The sequence below is a fragment of the Aplidium turbinatum genome, chromosome 11 (genome assembly GCF_918807975.1).
Source record: "Aplidium turbinatum chromosome 11, kaAplTurb1.1, whole genome shotgun sequence".
NCBI classification, from domain to species: domain Eukaryota; kingdom Metazoa; phylum Chordata; class Ascidiacea; order Aplousobranchia; family Polyclinidae; genus Aplidium; species Aplidium turbinatum.
The window spans coordinates 24335741-24353123 of record NC_137482.1 but is presented as its reverse complement, the minus strand read 5'-3'; the positions used below and the strand labels follow the sequence as shown (position 1 = coordinate 24353123).

General features: G+C 40.2%; 2 protein-coding genes across 2 annotated transcripts; one reads left to right on the top strand and one right to left on the bottom strand.

Moving 5' to 3' along the window:
- Positions 1–6376: 6376 nt before the first annotated feature.
- Positions 6377–14206, top strand: LOC145779818 (coiled-coil domain-containing protein 138-like). Its single transcript, XM_082591468.1, has 14 exons — positions 6377–6509; positions 6865–7005; positions 7406–7484; positions 7740–7986; positions 8185–8395; positions 8610–8729; positions 8950–9069; positions 9301–9390; positions 9852–9983; positions 10449–10591; positions 11398–11591; positions 11867–12046; positions 12394–12538; positions 12828–14206. The coding sequence occupies exons 1-14, from the start codon at positions 6414–6416 to the stop codon at positions 12964–12966; spliced, it is 2037 nt and encodes a 678-aa protein (XP_082447594.1). The 5' UTR covers positions 6377–6413; the 3' UTR covers positions 12967–14206.
- A 747-nt stretch (positions 14207–14953) lies between these two features.
- LOC145779335 (voltage-gated potassium channel subunit beta-2-like) lies at positions 14954–16639 on the bottom strand. Its single transcript, XM_082590897.1, has one exon. It carries the CDS (start codon positions 16637–16639, stop codon positions 15671–15673), a length of 969 nt encoding a protein of 322 aa, XP_082447023.1. The 3' UTR covers positions 14954–15670.
- Between the last annotated feature and the right edge of the window lie 744 nt (positions 16640–17383).

The window sequence follows — 17383 nt, the reverse complement described above, 5'->3', positions numbered from 1 at the left end:
AACTCTGTTACACCGGTAAATTTGATTTTTGTTCATTTTATTTGTTTTGGTCTCTCAACATTGACAGTATCACTATCATGAGCTATGCATATACTGCAATTACATTATAGTAAGGAGATTTGTAATAGTGATAAAGTAAGAAAGAATTATAGTAAGAAAGAATTTGTTGTAGCTTCTTCTTCGTCGTATGAGCTGTTCTTCTGGACTATATGTTTGGGCATGATGTCATCAGCCACTCGACAGTCTCGTCATCCAGGGCCCTCAGTCCAAGCGCTCCATGTGGTGGTTGATGGATTGGGCAGTCATGGACGACATGATCTACTGTCTGGTCTGTGGCGCCACACTCGCATCCCGGTGAGGGAGCCAGGCCCCATTTGCACATGTCTGAACGAAAGCGACCGACGCCGGTTCGTAGGCGGTTAAGCCGGACCCACGCAAGTCTTGCGAGGGACATTCCCGGAGGGTGGGGATCGACGTCGGGTAGGAAATCACGGAGTCGGGAAGTGTTGTTTTGCCACTCCATGTTTCATGTGTAGTTCGTCCAGTGTGCCGCACTTATTCCAAGATCTTCAACGTTGTTCAGAAGCTGTCGTGCGGCGGCACAAATGGGCGTCTTGATTTCAGTCGCTGCTGTCCTCCAGGTAGGCGCTGAAGTGTACTGTGGAGGAGGTGGTCGGGGTCCAGTGCGCGACGAGCAAGGGAAATCATGGCTCCTTTACGGCGAAGCTCAGCAGGTTGGATGCCTGCAAGGATGGGAAGGCAGTCCGTTGGAGTGGGACGCATGCATCCAGTCACAGTGCGTAGTGCGTCATTGATGGCGGTGTCAATGTGGCGGGTGTGAGAGCTGCGGCACCACATTGGTGCGCAGTACTCAGCGGTAGAATGGACGAGGGCCAAGGTAGCTGTGCGAAGGGTTTTCGCATCAGCTCCCCAGCCGGAACCCGCCAGCCGCCTCAAAAGTGCAACGCGCGCAGATAGTTTTTTGCGCAGTGACTCCAGGTGTCGTCGGTACGTGAGTGACCTGTCCAGGGTTACGCCGAGGTAGGTTGTAGCTCATAGTGACAATTCAATGATCGATTTCCAACTTGTATACATAAATGAAATTCCAAACACCTCCCCACTTTTGTGTAAAAGCAGGATGGTTATCAACACTACAAGACAGTAAAATAATGCAAAAAAAAAGGAGTTCAGAGGAAGTTCATCTTTTAATAGGATGAAATAAAAACCTAAAAATATTCAGTTACTAGTCACTCACTGAATTAATATTCTGCACGTGGATTGATTGAAAATCGCAGAAGTTGTTCCAACAAACACTAAAGTGGTAAAATGGAATTTTCATGAAACATATTCTTATGCGCTGTGTGTCGGCAAAGCAGGAACTCTACTTGCTGCATTTAATACTTTAAGAAGTATATAGATTCACAACAAGTGTTCAGGGGTTGGAGGCTATTTCAGTGAAAATGCTAACTGCTCATTCAAAGAGTGCTACTGTGAAACAACAGTAGGCTAGTTTTGAAGGCAACTGCTAACAATTGGTGATGCAGAATAGGTAATGAATTTGACGTCCTGTCCGCCTTTTGCTATCTTGTTAAAATGATTGGGCCCCTGGGGTGCAACCTAATTCGTACCATGAACAATTCGTACCGTCAGTTCGTACCTTGAAAAGATTGAGAGAAAAAAAACCGAAATCGCTGATTGCAGTTTCCACAAACATTTTAAAAGGGTTAGGGTATCGGTTAGGTATCGATATCTGAAATTGCTGATTGCAGTTTCCGTTTTTCCGCAGTTTCCACAAACATTTTCAAATTTTCGGTAATGATCCTAAGAGTTTGCCGAAGTTGCTGATTGCAGTTTCCGCAAACATTTTAAAAGGGTTAGGGTGTTTCCGCAAACAAACAAACAGTTCATTTATTTATTTGTCACAAACACAAACATGAAAAGAATACAAAGTATACAATAATAAACTAAAAAAATTGAGAGAAAATAATAGAACAAAGTCGCAGATTGCAGTTTCCGCAAGCATTTTAAAATTTCCGGTAATGATCCTAAGAGTTTGCCGAAGTCGCTGATCGCAGTTTCCGCTAACATTTTAAAAGGGTTAGGGTTGATCGGAGTTTCCGCAAACATTTAAAAATTTTTGGTAATGATGCTAAGAGTTTTTGTTTGTTTGCGGAAAATTTTTAAATGTTTGCGGAAACTGCGATCAGCAACTTCGGCTTTTTTAATATTTTCTATCGATCTTTTCAAGGTACGAATTGTTCGTGGTACGAATTAGGTTGCATCCGGGCCCCTGACTGTATGGATGCCATCATATTGAAGGTGTTAACTGTTAAGAGTTGGTGGCGGATGAAAGCCTAATTCGTACCATGAACAATTTGTACCGTCAGTTTGTACCTTGAAAAGATCGAGAGAAAAAATTAAAAAAAGTCGCTGATTGCAGTTTCCGCAAACATTTTAAAATAGACTGCAACAAACAAAAACTCTTAGGATCATTACCAGAAGTTTTAAAATGTTTGCGGAAACTCCAATCAGCCCTAATCCTTTTGAAATGTTTGCGCAAACTTCGATTAACCCTAATATATAACCCTTTTAAAATGTTTGCGGAAACTGCGGTCAGCGACTTCGGCAAACTCTTAGGATCATTACCGGAAATTTTAAAATATTTGCGGAAACTGCGGAAAAACGGAAACTGTAATCAGCGACTTCAGCTTTGTTCTATTTTTTTCTCTTGATCTTTTCAGTTAGTTTGTTTGCGGAAACACCCTAACCCTTTTAAAATGTTTGCGGAAACTCCGATCAACCTTAACCCTTTTGAAATGTTTGCAGAAACTGCGATCAGCGACTTTGGCAAAATCTTAGGATCAGTAGTCATTACTGGAAATTTTAAAATGTTTGTGGAAAAACGGAAACTGCGATCAGCGTTGTTCTATTTTTTTCTCTCAATCTTTTCAGTTTGTTTGTTTGCGGATACTGATACTCCGATTCCCTAACCATAGGTGCCGACTTTTATTTTTGCACGGGTAGCGGATAGCACTATATGGCAACCTAAAAACTTTCAAACTGCATGTTTTTGTTTGATTTTTACTAAGCGTGTTTCGTAGATGCAATTGTCTTTTCACACCTGATTTGTAGCTCGATAATTTACAAAGCAACTTTAAAACAAAGCACAGGAGGTATGTCGTGAATTTTATTGTTACGTTGCTGCTCTGACACTTAACATTTGGCAAAAGTATTTTGCGAACAGCAGCTCTGTCAATCCAACTGTTAATCAACTGGTCAAGTTGTAACCGTGAAGCTTCAGCTTGATAAACATTTAAAATTAGGACGTGGTTCAATCGCTGTTGCATCATGGTAGATCGCAAGTAGGTTTTTATGCGCCTGATTGCACTAAACGATCGCTCCACCTTGCAGGTGGTGGAAGGCAACGATAAGTATATTTTCACACTGTAGACCACGTTTGGATGCATTAATGGAATTGTGTCATTGCTTGCAAATAGATCAAGCAGTTGCGACAATCATATAGACTCTATGCTGTAGAGGCAATAAAAAGATCGTATTTTATTGATTAATAAATCCCATTGTAAACCTAACAAATGTAACAATCACTTATGACAAGTAACAAATAAAGCGATCGCAACAGCAACAAGGAAAGAACTTGTAGCCACGCGTTACGTAATCTTCACGTAGCTTGCTTGATGTTACGCGAGTATCATGCTTGTGACAAAAATAATCATTTTCTTTGCAATACTGTATTGGTTCACCTCTTGCTTTACGTTAACTTGAAGCGAAAACCAATGATCAAAAAAAGATTTAAACATCCATTCAAATTACATTTATTTGCAATAAGTAATGTAACCTAAACGGGGTGGCTGCACAGCGGTTACGGGGTGGCGTGGCCACCCCGTAAGTTGGCGCCAGTTACCCTAACCCTTTTAAAATGTTTGCGGAAACTGAGATCAGTGACTTAAGCTTTTTTTTATTTTTTCTCTTGATCTTTTTAAGGTACAAACTGACGGTACGAATTAAGTTGCACCCGTTGGTGGCTATTGGTGTTTAAAGTTGAGTTATGGGTAAGGATCAGTCTTAAAAGGTTGATCAAGCATGCAATTCAATTACGATACAAATATAAATACATATCACAACAATAGGAACTGGGGTACAAGCAGGGTTGGAAAAAATCATAATTTTTTTAAAAAAATCAAAAAAATCGGATTTTTTTGATTTAAATCGAATTTTTTGATTTAAATCAGATTTTTTTTATATAAAAAAGCGTCGAGTCTACTTGGGGGAAGAGATCATTTTAGTAAGATAGCAGAGTTATTTTTAACCCCTTGATTGATTGAAAGGCTTTAATCATTTTTATTATCATATTGTAGGCTAGCCTGTCTAGTGTCTATTGCACGGTACTACGACAGTTTATCAAATGACAGTTTATCGAAACGACAGTTTATCGAAACGACAGTTTATCGAAACGACAGTTTATCGAACGACAGTTAATCGAACGACAGTTTATCGAAACGACAGTTAATCGAACAACAGTTTATCGAACGACAATTTATCGAACAACAATTTATCGATTGACAGTTAATCGAAAACCTAACCCCTAACCTTTACCCTAACCACTAACCAGTAACCCCTAATTCCTAACGATTATCCCCTAGCCCCTAACCCCTGAGTATTCCATTGCATATGTGCTTCGTCGTTCGATAAACTGTCGTTTCGATAAACAGTCGTTTGATGAACTGTCTGTTAGATCATGAAGCGTAAGCTGTCAACGCGGATCAAACACGATGGGTTGGCAATCAAAAGCGCACACCTTTTATTGAGTACGGTAAAAAGCTCGCAGGCTATGGTTTTCGAATAATTTTACCACAGCTTGGCAGACAGGCGGGTCTGGTACACAACATTATACGATCCTAACTTACGGTAGCAGTATACATTACATTCATTACAACTTATTACTTTCAAAGAATAGAATCCAGTCAGTTTCTGTAATATACAGACATCCAAGCCTAAAAAACAGTAGCACAAAACGACTGCTGCAGCTGCGAAATGCCGCAAGAAAGACAGAAAGCCCGCGAAAAATAACTGCAGCCAGCCAAAGCATATTTATGACGTTACAAAGCCTTACGTATTACGTAATACCCTAATACGATGTAACACTGTCGTTTCGATAAACAGTCGTTTCGATAAACAGTCGTTTCGATAAACTGTCGTTTCAATGCACTGTCGTTCGATGAACTGTCGTTCGATAAATTGTCTTTCAATAAATTGTCGCATCACACTATTGCACATATTTTTAAGTAGGTGTGATATGTTGCTTTATACTAAATCATAATGTGCATATCAAGATTGAGGTACGTCTCAGACTGTCATCTCACTACACTAAAATCTTTCCTTACGTTTGAGCACACATTACTTTGCTGTTTTGCTCAACTGATGCATAGCCTACAACCAGACTTTTTGCAAAGAAAGTTTAACTGTGTAATATAATTATGTTACTGACGTACCATACCAAAACAATAAAAGTTCAGATGACACAAAATTGCAGTTTATTTTGCATTGAAAAGTTTGTACATAAATACAAGCTCGCCAGCTTTTGCAGTGCCCAATCGATTTCGAACTTCTGATTGAACCAGACCAAAAGTGGAAAAAACTTGCTCAAAAACTATGTTTAGTGAACAACACTGTTTGTGAACTGCCAAGTAAACTAAGTTGCCTTTCAAAACATGCATAGCCTATAGCCTTAAGTATTTATATATAAATATAACTTTTGTATTACAGAGAAGCAGTGAAACGTTTGTTGATGTATTTATTTTTATTTTAGCAAATAAAAAATCATTTTTTTAATTGATTTTTTTTTTTTTTTTTTTAATTGATTTTTTTGATTTTTATTGTTTGATTTAAATCATGATTTAAATCAATGATTTAAATCATTTGATTTAAATCAGCCAACCCTGGGTACAAGTCTCTCCCTGGTCAAAAACGCTATGACAGTCACATCATAGATTGGAATCAACTAAAAAGATATGGTGTAGTAGCTGTTTTGCCTACTCTACTTTTGCTTTACTATTTTCTAACCCCAATCAAAACCCTCACTTAGCACTGAAGGTTAGGGTTGGAAAATAATTAAGTAAAGAGTAGGCCTACTAATTAAGTAAAACAAAATAATTAAGTATTATAAAGAGTTTGTACTCAAACTGCCGTGAGCTATTTGCAATGCAACAACAAAATGTCTGCTAGCAAAGTGCTCAATTGGTGAATCAAGAACATTAGCTTGCAACTTTGATTTTTATAATTTATATACCTTAATTTTGTTTGATACTGGCATATATTTATTTATTTTCGTTTGTTTCTGATGTACGGTAGCCTATGTATTTTTCAGAATGAATGTGATAGTATAGTGTAAGACCATGGATTCACTTTCACCCGCGTTTCCATCTCTGGATGGATGTGATGCGTATGCCAAACATTTGAAGAATTTAAATCTTTCTGATTCATTGGAACAGGTGAGGAAAATATTGTCGGCAGTCTTCAACAAGATAAACGAGTCTGGGTTGTGTATGTTATAGCCCGTGTATAATCATTAAATATTAGAGTCACTGTATAAAAAAGGCAGTTGCTACCTGGAATGGCTGTGTCTCCTGCGATCTTTCAAGCCACCTTATGTCAGAAGACAGTGAAATGTCTTACAGGTAACTCACACCTGTGACCAGAATGTTGAGCTACGTAGCTTGCCATGATAAGTGGACTTCTATGTTTAGTAAAAATTAATATTGTCAGACTTTTTCGTGAGTGGTTCAGATGTATTGAGAATGTTTTTTAACTGATCGATTTATTTATTTTATTGTCGTTCCTCCACAGATCTGCTCACCATCTTCCTCTTTGACTGTGAGTGAAAAGCAACATTACAAGCGAGCTATGGCAGAACTTAAAGATCTCCTTCGGATCGGCGAAAGCCAACTTGAAAAGTCGGTGTCCGAGTATCATTCAGCACGTCATCAGGTCAATTACTGCCATGATTTTTCAGCTCACTGCGTTATGCATACGTTCTCCATGTAGAGTATTTATGAAAGAAAATGTATGAAAAAAAATCTTTGATAATTCTGGATAATGTTTAGATTCTTGCTGGCAAATGATTGGTGATGATACTTATCAAATTGACCTGGTACCATTTTTTACATTCCTTAATTTAGATTGACGAAGCATTGTCACCACTTTGTTCCTAATATCAATAGATCAAGAAAATTCATTCTGCTGCTGGATGTTTCTTTTGCTAAAACTGCCATCCAAACAGCGAATCTGTGTAGTGCTTATGTTGCAGCGTGATCAATGCAAATGGCATGTTGTGTGTCTGTTCAATGCTTTTATGAAATACTAAACTTTGAACGTTTTCTATCATCAGAATAAATATGATGCAACGATTTTGAAGGATTGCACAGAGGACAGAAGTGAAACAAAACCCAGTGATTTAGAAAATAGCGGTGAGTGGGAAGTCTACATTTGTTGCATTTAATAGCACACCTTTCTCCTGACTGTTGAATTCTTGTGAATGTGAACGCAATGCTTTAAGTACCAAATGCAAACCATGCTTTGAGTGTCATGCATGGGGGTGAGAATAAAGCTACTTAGCACTAGCATGGCTGATTGGCTGTGTTGCCTGCGTGAGCTACCTGGTGATGCAAACATTTGACGAAACTACTGAGTTTATTAATTTCTTTTCTGTTGTATATTTTCAGAAACAACGCTTCAACATTCGATGACATTGCCAACACTGGCTTCTGAGTTCAGCAGCAGCGCATCCGAAAAGCCACGCAAGTCTGTCAGGATCTCAACTGAACCAACGACGTTCTTTGAATCAGACAATGCTTCCAGCTTTCAGAATAGGTGGTCGGGTCCAGGAATCCTTCGGATGTCCGATCCATCTGTGAAGTTTGAAAGCACAGACATCCGTGTGATCCACGAAGAGCTGATGCACATTCACAGGTTGAAAGCTTTGTATTATTCGGCCAACTACTGAAGCATTCCTGCAAACCTGCCCACGGTTTCATTGTTCTTGAATCTTGTTTTGAATTTTTTTTTGTCTTATGATTAAATAAAATTATTTAAATCGTTAAAAGTAAAGTTTTAATCCAAGCACCCTGTTTACAGTATATTTCGTTGACTTGAATAAATTTTATTTAGAAAATTAAATGAGAAGAGCCGATCCCTTGCAATGATGCAAGATGAGCTGATGGAGGAGAGGCGAGATGTTGATCTCTGCATGGAACGACTTGCTGACAAGGAGGAGTTGTTGTCACTGAACGAAGCCAGCGCCAATCGAGCCTATGACGTCATGACGCGTCTGCAAGGCGTCGAATCGGAAGTACAGGAAAAGATACATTTGCTACAAGAAGTAAGCTTCGTTTGTGTCGGTGATAAGTGCATGCTGTTCCTTCTACTGTCGTTCCATTCAAGTCGGCAAATCATTCCTTTTTTGCATTGACTCAACGTCTGCTACCGTCAGCAGAGGTTGAATCATTCCAAAAAAAAAACCCATTTTCTGTCTGGGAGTGGAATAATCAAAGTCCAAAACGTTGACTTATGTTACAATCCCTCCCCATTCTCAGTGTCATGCGGAAGAGATCAACCAACTGAATGCGGCCTTGTGTGGGAAGGTCAAGGAAATCAAGCGGCTGAAGAAATCCTTTGATGTTTTAAAGAAACAGAATGAAGAGTTGAAGATGCAGGTGCGGAGAGCATATGGAGTAAATCGCATCAGCCAGGTTGATGTTCACTCCTAACTTGTTGATATATTTAATGAAGTTTGCATGTTGTGATACACTATTCTATGCATCGGACATCTCCCCCGTGGCAGATTGCCATATTGGGTGCGTAAAACTTTGCTAGCGTCGTTGACCCGTAGCTGGGTAAAGTTAATCACAGATCTTACGCAAAGCTTCAACGCAGGATTCGGAAATACGAGAAGAGAATCAGAAGATGCGTTTGCAGAATCACAAATTGAAGAAGCGACTTGAGAACTTACAGCGGAAGCAAGAATACAATTCCAACCAAACCTCTGCTAACCAGGTGGCGCTATGCTGCGGTTTGAAGCTTTCGATTTCTACCCATTTTCCACTTTCGTTGGTGTTGATTGCGCTGTTATAGGGTTTCTATTGGATATGAAGTGACACTTGACTTTTTTCTTGGTCCAGTTATTTTCTATAGCCTATGTACACGTGTGACTGCCTAGCATGTACAATTGTACAGTTGTACACGTGTGACTGCACGACTTATGCTCGACCATGTGATCTATCGTAGATACTAATCGGCCAAGTCAACAAGAAGCAACAGGCGACAGAGCGACCGAGCCAAGTGGATAGCGACAAAGGGATTGATAAATCATCCAAGGTTTGTTGAAACCGAATCAACGTTTTCACTTGATAGTGTTTACTACAATCTACAATACATGTCGTTGACAGCACCTTGGTAGCTTCAGTCCTTCAAAGACCTTCACCACTTGTCAATGTTGGAGATGCATTTTTACATAAAAGGATCTTTTGTTAAGTTCAATAGTTTTTCTTCAACGTTGCAATCTCACAATCCCATGTTGCCAACCGTGGCATCACCATTATCCCTTGTTCGCTGCTGCTTCAAGATGTTTATTATGATTTCGCTTTTCCATGTGACGTGCAGACGTACTTCGGTCGGATATCCTTCAATGCCACGAGATATATCGTAGACTCGGCTATGACAATCCTGGCTTCTTTTCAACAAAATCCCCTTAAATTGTGTTTCCAGCAGTGTCGTACATGACGAAAATACTCACAAAGTTTTTTGTTTTAAACAAATTTTGTTCACTTGATTTATAGGTTTGGAACAACTCGTTAGAGGCGCTATCAGCCTTGCTTGATTGGGTGAGTGATGCACATCTCCATCCTTCCAGTCGCAGGGACGGCAACGGCCGAGTCTGCAAGGAACAGACTGTCGACAGCTGCATTAAGGTGAGTCCTTGTGGCACTGCTGACAATTTTAATTCTTGAAACCAGATTTCTTTCATGGACGGCTTGTGCATGTGACACCCAACCGCCGTTGCCTGATGCTGATAGATCGTTGAGTGGTGTCGTTCAATGCTAGATTTGTTGGGAAATATTAATAGCGTTTTCTTTCTCCTGCTGCTTCACCCGGTTAGGTATGTTCATTGTTCATAGCAAAATGAAGGACATTTGTATTAAAACTCGTCAGAGTCTCATGGTTATTGTGGCGCTATCACCAAGGAAATATCTAAATATTTCCAGGAAATATCATTGAATGGCATCAAACATCACAAAATGGACAAAGTTTAATTATCAAAATCTAATCAAGAGAGCTAGCCTTTGATCTTGAACAATTGCATCCAGCCTTCGAACGAGAAACATAATGATATGATAAAGTGATGATAATGTTGATAAGATTTCACTCGGCAACAGGTGCTTCCCCTCCTGGTTGAGGTTTTGCGGTACCTCCCCATGTGTTCCAGCCAGCCAAAGCATCAACTTCCTTACCTCCGCTTCATCCACTGGTCTCTGCATCACATCGAAGACACTGCCTTGCTGTCATCTACCGCCCGCAGGTGTGTATTGCATGCTTCCTTGCCGCCAGGGGGCGATGTTGACAAACGTTATACAAAGCAGGGCTATGGAGTCGGAGGGTTTTTGGCATGTCCGGAGTCGTTTAAAAAAGGCCGACTCCAGCTTGATACAAACCGATAAATAATACAAAATTTATTTGCATGTTTTTTTTTCAAAATATTGTTTCTTGTATTCCGTATTGAACCCTAAGACTTTACCAGAAAATAGAAGTACTTGTTCTTGTCAGTTTTTGTGAAAGTCGCCAATTGAACACAGGTAAAGTGAAATTAAATAAAAAAAACAAATTAAACAAAACCTGGCAACACTGAAGTCGGAGTCTGCTAATAAATAGAGGAATCGGAGTCGTATATTTTTCGCCGGACTCTATAGCCGTGATAAAAATCGGTTTTGGCAAGTTACAATGTTGCCTATGTGTTTGTCGGTGTGGGATTCAGACAGGGTTGTCGATATTTTACCCGACCCAAAAAAACCCGGGTGGGTTTTTCTCAACCCTGGATTCACATGTGATTCGAACCGCAGGTAAATGACGAAGGCAGTTACTATCGCTTGATAGCACATTTACTACGTACTACGCTAACATAGATGAGTCTCTGGCGCGATAACGTGCTTGTGTCTCAGCCATCCACAGGCAGTTTGTTTTTTGAGTGTACTGTAAATATCGATGGCATATAATGTTGTTGTGCGTTTGGTACAAATAGGTAGAGTGGCACGCGATGGGTCCATACCAGTGATTGCAACTTCTTCATTCTATATTCTTCCCTATGTGTTTCCATGTGTCTTCTTCCAGGATTGGTGAGGAGCTATTTAAACCGACTTCACTTCGCAACATCAGTGACATGAGCGCCCTGTCGATATCCTCCAACAAGACCCTCCCATACTCAGTTGGCGGAACGGATGGCCGATCGAAAATGTTCTTCCGCAGCAGCAACCCTGAAGTTCGCCTCATCAGTTCCTTCATCATTCTTCGGACCTTGCATCAAGGTATCCTTACCGAGTTACTTTCTGATGAACCAACATTCTTGGTGACCATATTTTTAACACTGTTTGGTTTTTGGACTCTTTGGTTGTTTTAGTCTGAAAACACTGAAATGATATGAAGTACTGCGTTGCTAGCTTGTGTCTTTGCCAACTTTTCAATATCTGAGCTTCCTCGTTTGCGAGCAAGTTGTTCAAATGTCATTGTCTGTATGGTTGTAAGTTTTTCTTGTCATCTTTGTTCGTTTGTTGTTCCTGCTTGCTCCAATGTTGCATTGCAGCTGACGTTCTGGCTCAAGTTTTCGATCGACTGAAGAAGGATCTCAAGGAAGAAATTAATCGGAACTTTTTCCTGGAATACTTCGCCACATTCTCCATCCTCCCATTCCTGACTTACAAATCCAACAAATCGATGATGGGATGCGCTGTTGATGTCATGCTGCATATGTCCGTTGAATCAGGTAGTTTTACATGAAGTTGTTTGATAACGTTGTCTTGGATTCTGAAGATGGTATGCATCACATGCAATCACCAGTTAAGACAAAGCCGCCATCCCGTCCATAGATACATCGCACCAACGCAGAAGTCTCTTGTTGGTTGTAAGGAGTCGAAACTCTCCATCCTTTATAAAGGAGCTCGTGCTCGTTGTTTGGCACATGTGCTATTGCATTGGCTACATGCCCTGTGGTGATGCCAGTAACGCGTCATGCGGTGGCTCAAGGTTCGAATCCTACACGCGCTTGTCTGCTGTTGGTGAATAAAATTCTTTATGGAAGTTGACATCTTGTTAATTGTCGCATCCTCCCAGGTTCGCTTCCCGGCTTCCTGGAGCTGTGTAGCTGCGAGGAGTGGTTTCGCGCCATCACGTCCGCCATGAGAGCTGCCGTGCAGGCATCCGACAGTGCATCGTTGGAGAAGATGAGCATCGTGCTGCAGAAACTGTCCAAGATCAAGTCAGTCCGATGCTTATCATGTCTTTGCTGCCACAACTGAATACCATGTCGCAAATAGTTGCAATTTATCATTTATCTTAGTTGTATCTAACCTTACACGGTAAAAACGATGCCAAATTGAAAATTAGGCCTTTTAGCTACTTCAAAATTGTGCTTTGGTGAAGTGATTAAGAATCAACGACATCCTCCTATTTTTCGGCCTTGGTCTAACAATCCATCGTTGGTGATTGTATCATTCAATGCAGTCCGTTGTGTTCATTGCAACTTTAACTTGTTTCCTGGCTTTTAGGTCAAACAAGAAATACTTCGATTCGCTGTCACTAGGCGTCGCCCTTCAAGAGGTGTACCGTGATTGTGATCCCGCCTCCTCCTTCCTTTCTCTCAATCTCCGATCCATCCTCTTCAACCTCAACATGATGAAGGTTTAGTCATCTTATCCTACAGGTAGCCGCGGCAGGTTCCAAACCAAGTTCATGGAAACATTTCAATTGATCCTCCGACGTCCGCGGTTTCTCATCGTCCGTGTAGTGACGTCATTCGCACTTTGATTCCTCTCGAGTTGGATCGCCACCTGGTGCCGTCAGTGGGAGGAGTTAACTTGGAATTTAATTTTGTTCTTCATCAAACAATTGCATGAAGTTTTTCGTTACAAACAGAGCTTGAAGTGCATTTGTTGTTGGTTTGAATGAAACGTTATCGAACTTTTGTGCCTACCAACGATGGGGAGGTTTTGGCAGTGGCGTATCCTGGTGGGTTCAGCAAGGAAAGCAATAAAACTCGTGGGGGGTAAGAACGTGCCGAAGGCACGCGTATTCTAGGGGGTTCGGGGACGTGCCCCCCCGAAGTTTTTTGGCAAAATTACACTCAAATAATAGATTAGCCTACAGTGCTTTCTGGAAACACTTTTAGGGTAATATTTGTATGAAATTTATTAGCAGATAAACAGCTATTAACTTATTAAAGGTAGCTCTTACACGAACGAGCAAAATCTTCGGCTCAACTTAGAGAACACCAAAAATCCAGCTTAACTTCTCAGTCACAGCGACCTACTGCTGGAGCAGCCAGGATAACAGTTTAAATCTAACATTAGGCTCAAATTTTTCCTTACGAGGCAGATATAACCCTAAAGCCTTAGATTTTTTCAATACGCACCGTTTCAATATCCAACAGTAAGCATTACTAAGCAATTCTGAAATTGCTTCCACAGATTAGTTAAAAGAAACGTAAATCGCGTAAACTTTGCGCTGCTTTTTCCCTTTGTTTCTCCTATAACAAAAACGAGAGCAATGGATGCGGCACGAATCTCTGCTTCCAACTTTTTAAAAATTAAAACCTAACTGAAATCATACGGAGACATGAGTTAGAAACTGTTCTAATTCGTATTCAGGTAAAGAAATTATATACGAGATCGTTTTACTGAAAAATATTATCTCTTCAATTTTGACAGGGGAAGCAATGCTTCCTTTGGGGGTACGCCCCTGGGTTTCGGAAACAACCTTAAATGGCCATGACAACCATGTTGAGCGCATCCGCAACAAATCTCCTCGCCCAGCATGGTTGCTGCGATACGTCCTTCATTATGGCGTGTTGAATTACCGTACTGTGTTTCGTAGATTGTTGTTTCCTATATTGTTGTTCCCTTCGTCTAGCATTCATTATATTTTAGTAAACATATAGTTTCAAGCGACGAATTTGATAGGAAATTAGGCAGCAAGAGTTGTGGCACCGTCGCCTGCTTGAGAGAACATCTAGTGTCCCAACCTCAGGCGTAAGTGAGAAATATTACCGAAAAGAAGCGAAAGATTCTTTCAAGCAAGTAAATTTTAGTTGTTTTGAGGTTAGATTTTCACCTGGCGATTGTGGTTCCTCGTCCGATCGCGTCATTGTCCAGTCCTCATGACATAATTTATCTTTAACACATAATGCCTTGCACGTGTTGCTAGTGATTGGGTGCGAAGCTTTCGGCTTAGGAAGCGGGGCAAAACAGACATAAACTTCAAGGCACTGTATTTGAAACTGTAAGAATGGTCAGAAAAACACAAGCAAGGTGTGAGCGGAAGCAGCTCGTGATATCAAATATATATGAAGGAATGCACCAATCAACGACAAGGCATTGAATGCGAGAACTTGTCTTTCCGCCAGGTTGTTTGCTTTGATTGGACTAAGGGAACGTTCAAATATTACGTAACGCTTTTTTTCCGAATTTTTGACCCCCCCCTCCCCCATGTAACGCCAACGTAACGCTTTTTTCAATCCCCCCCTCCCCCATGTAACGCTTTTTCACTACGAATTCAGCACAAAAAACTACCATTCCGTAATCGACAGCGTTACGTAACGTTTTGCTTGAACCCCCTCCCCCCGATGTGACGCTAACGTAACGCTTTACATAAACCCCTCCCTCCCCCTCGAAGGCGTTACGTAATATTTGAACGTTCCCTAAAAGAAGATACAGTGGGCGAAAGACATTATTGTAAAAAAAATAAATCTACAAGAATATAAAATATAAGCTGACACTGTGGCAACAATATTTTGAATACGATTCCGTCAGTAAAACAACCTAACACACCAGTTAAATGATAGATTATACGGTTAAAGTATCGGTCTTGCAACTGGTTGCATGTGTTCAACAAGTTGGAGGACGTCGGTGATTCGTATGCAAAGTACATATCAATTCGACAAACATCACCTTCCCGGTTGCTCTGTTTATTTAAATAGCGCGCGTGGATGTGATCCCCACTAGTCAGGAATACTTGCTTGACATATAGCAGCACGCTCTGTTCGGCAAAGTTATAATATTTTAAAACTTCGTTCATTCGAACAAACCGATATAAACACAATGCGAGAATAATAATTCAACAAACTGGTGGTAAAAGTGGTATTCCACTGTCCCTAATATAAACACCTGAAAATCTTTAACGTCTATCTACCAGGCACCTCGAGTCGCTGCCACGGTTCAGCTAGAACACGTTAACTTTTTGATTTCTCACAGATGTTGGTGTGACACAAAAGAGCTATTTTTGCTTGCTTGGTTTAACCCCAAACATAGGCAGTTCTTGAAAGGTTGTGCAAATAATTCTAAAACTACGTCACTAATAGAAATAATAAGATTAATATTTTGTAACATCAAAGAAATCACTTGTCTAGAATAGATTCGATTTCATCCCTCGTCTCTTTCTTCATAACTCCGGGAAGGAAGCGTAGGGACGATAGGTTTTCATACAATTGTTCATTTGATGATGCTCCTATCAACACACCACTATTAGTTTCATAGCGCAGGCACCAGGCAATTGCCAGCTGAGCGAGTGTGCAACCCAGACGATCAGCCACTATTTGCAGTTCCATCAATTTCGCTTGTTGCCTCCGACAAGATTCGGATACAATCTTCTCTTTCAACCACGAGAAACCTTTTAATTCTGCTCGGGATTCGAAGGGGATTCTTTCAGCATACTTTCCGCTGATGATCCCACAAGCAAGAGGAGACCAGGACAACGAACCTAATCCTATCTTGTGGTAAAGGTCAGGTATTCTGTTTTCTACCATCTCTCGTTGAAAGAAGTTGTACTCTGCCTGCTCTACAACAGGAGGAATAAGGTTGTAATGACGAGCAATGTAGTGAGCTTCCAACACTTCACCCTCTGACCAGCGTGATGTCCCCCAGTACATGGCAAGGCCTTGATTGATGAGGAAAGTGAAAGCTCGAACAGTTTCTTCAATAGGAGTGGATGGATCAGAACGATTTGCAAATATAATGTCAACATAGGAGAGTTGCAGCCGCTTCAAAGAGCCATTTAAGCCTTCAATGATGTGTTTCCGAGATAAGCCTTTCTCAGTTTCCGCAACTCCTCCCCAAAACACTTTTGTCATCACAATATAAGATGATCGCCGCCATTTTTTCTTTTTCAAAATATTTCCCAACAAAACTTCAGCTTTACCACCAGCATAAACTTCCGCTGTATCAAATAAATTGACACCATTCTCATAAGCGATTGTGACCAGTTCTTCTGCACATTCATCACTTATCTGGTTGGCAAACGTTGCCCAGGTTCCAAGACCAATGCATGAAACCCGTAAGCCAGTTTTCCCTAAATTCCTATATATCATATTCTAAAATATATTTAAAGTAAACAATAATTAACTGTGGCTGGATCCATTGCAATCAATAGAGAGAAGCAATTTCAGAGTGGTTGTATAACACCATGTAACAAATTTTCAAAATTTTTTTGTTTATCTTTATATGTTTATTGTGTCTGGATGACTGCGACAAGCTGATTACAAAAATATAATTAGTTTTTTTTCTATCACCGATCGTTAACTGACAGTAGGCCAATTTGCAGAAAAAGGGTTATATATGATATGTGCTCAGCGAACCCGTTTAAAAAGGTGCTTCACAATAACAGCAAAATGACATTGAATGTTGTCTCAACATTAGAAAAACGATTAATAAATTGAGGTTTACTTAATATATTTCAAAGAAAATGTGTCAAACAAATTTGATAAATTGAAAAGGATCGAAAACAAAACTTTTAGAACCCTTGGTATAGGCTATCATAGCATCGCTACTGCCTTGTGATAATGGTAACTTATGTATTTTTTTCTGATATAGAAGTCACAATAGTTAGCAGACATTGCAAAAATTCACCTGATTGTTTTGTTTGTGAGTAAGTTGGTGGAAAGCACACTTCACAAAAAAATATTGAAAAAAGGCAAGTAGGACTACTAGCCTAGACAGCATATAAACTGCATTTTGGGATGTCCATTGGGGGACAATGCTTGGGCTCCCCATGTATTTTGTCACAGGTGTAGTAGATCTAATCTTAAAAGTTGGTGAAGAGTTTTAAAAACGCT

What these genes read in the sequence shown, in the direction of transcription:
- LOC145779818 (XM_082591468.1), top strand. Translation starts at nt 6,414, where the DNA reads ATGGATTCACTTTCACCCGCGTTTCCATCTCTGGATGGATGTGATGCG. An exon ending in TTTCTGATTCATTGGAACAG is followed by an intron (nt 6,510 to 6,864) that starts GTGAGGAAAATA and finishes GTTCCTCCACAG; the next exon opens with ATCTGCTCACCATCTTCCTC. An exon ending in CAGTGATTTAGAAAATAGCG is followed by an intron (nt 7,485 to 7,739) that starts GTGAGTGGGAAG and finishes GTATATTTTCAG; the next exon opens with AAACAACGCTTCAACATTCG.
- LOC145779335 (XM_082590897.1), bottom strand. Translation starts at nt 16,639, where the DNA reads ATGATATATAGGAATTTAGGGAAAACTGGCTTACGGGTTTCATGCATT.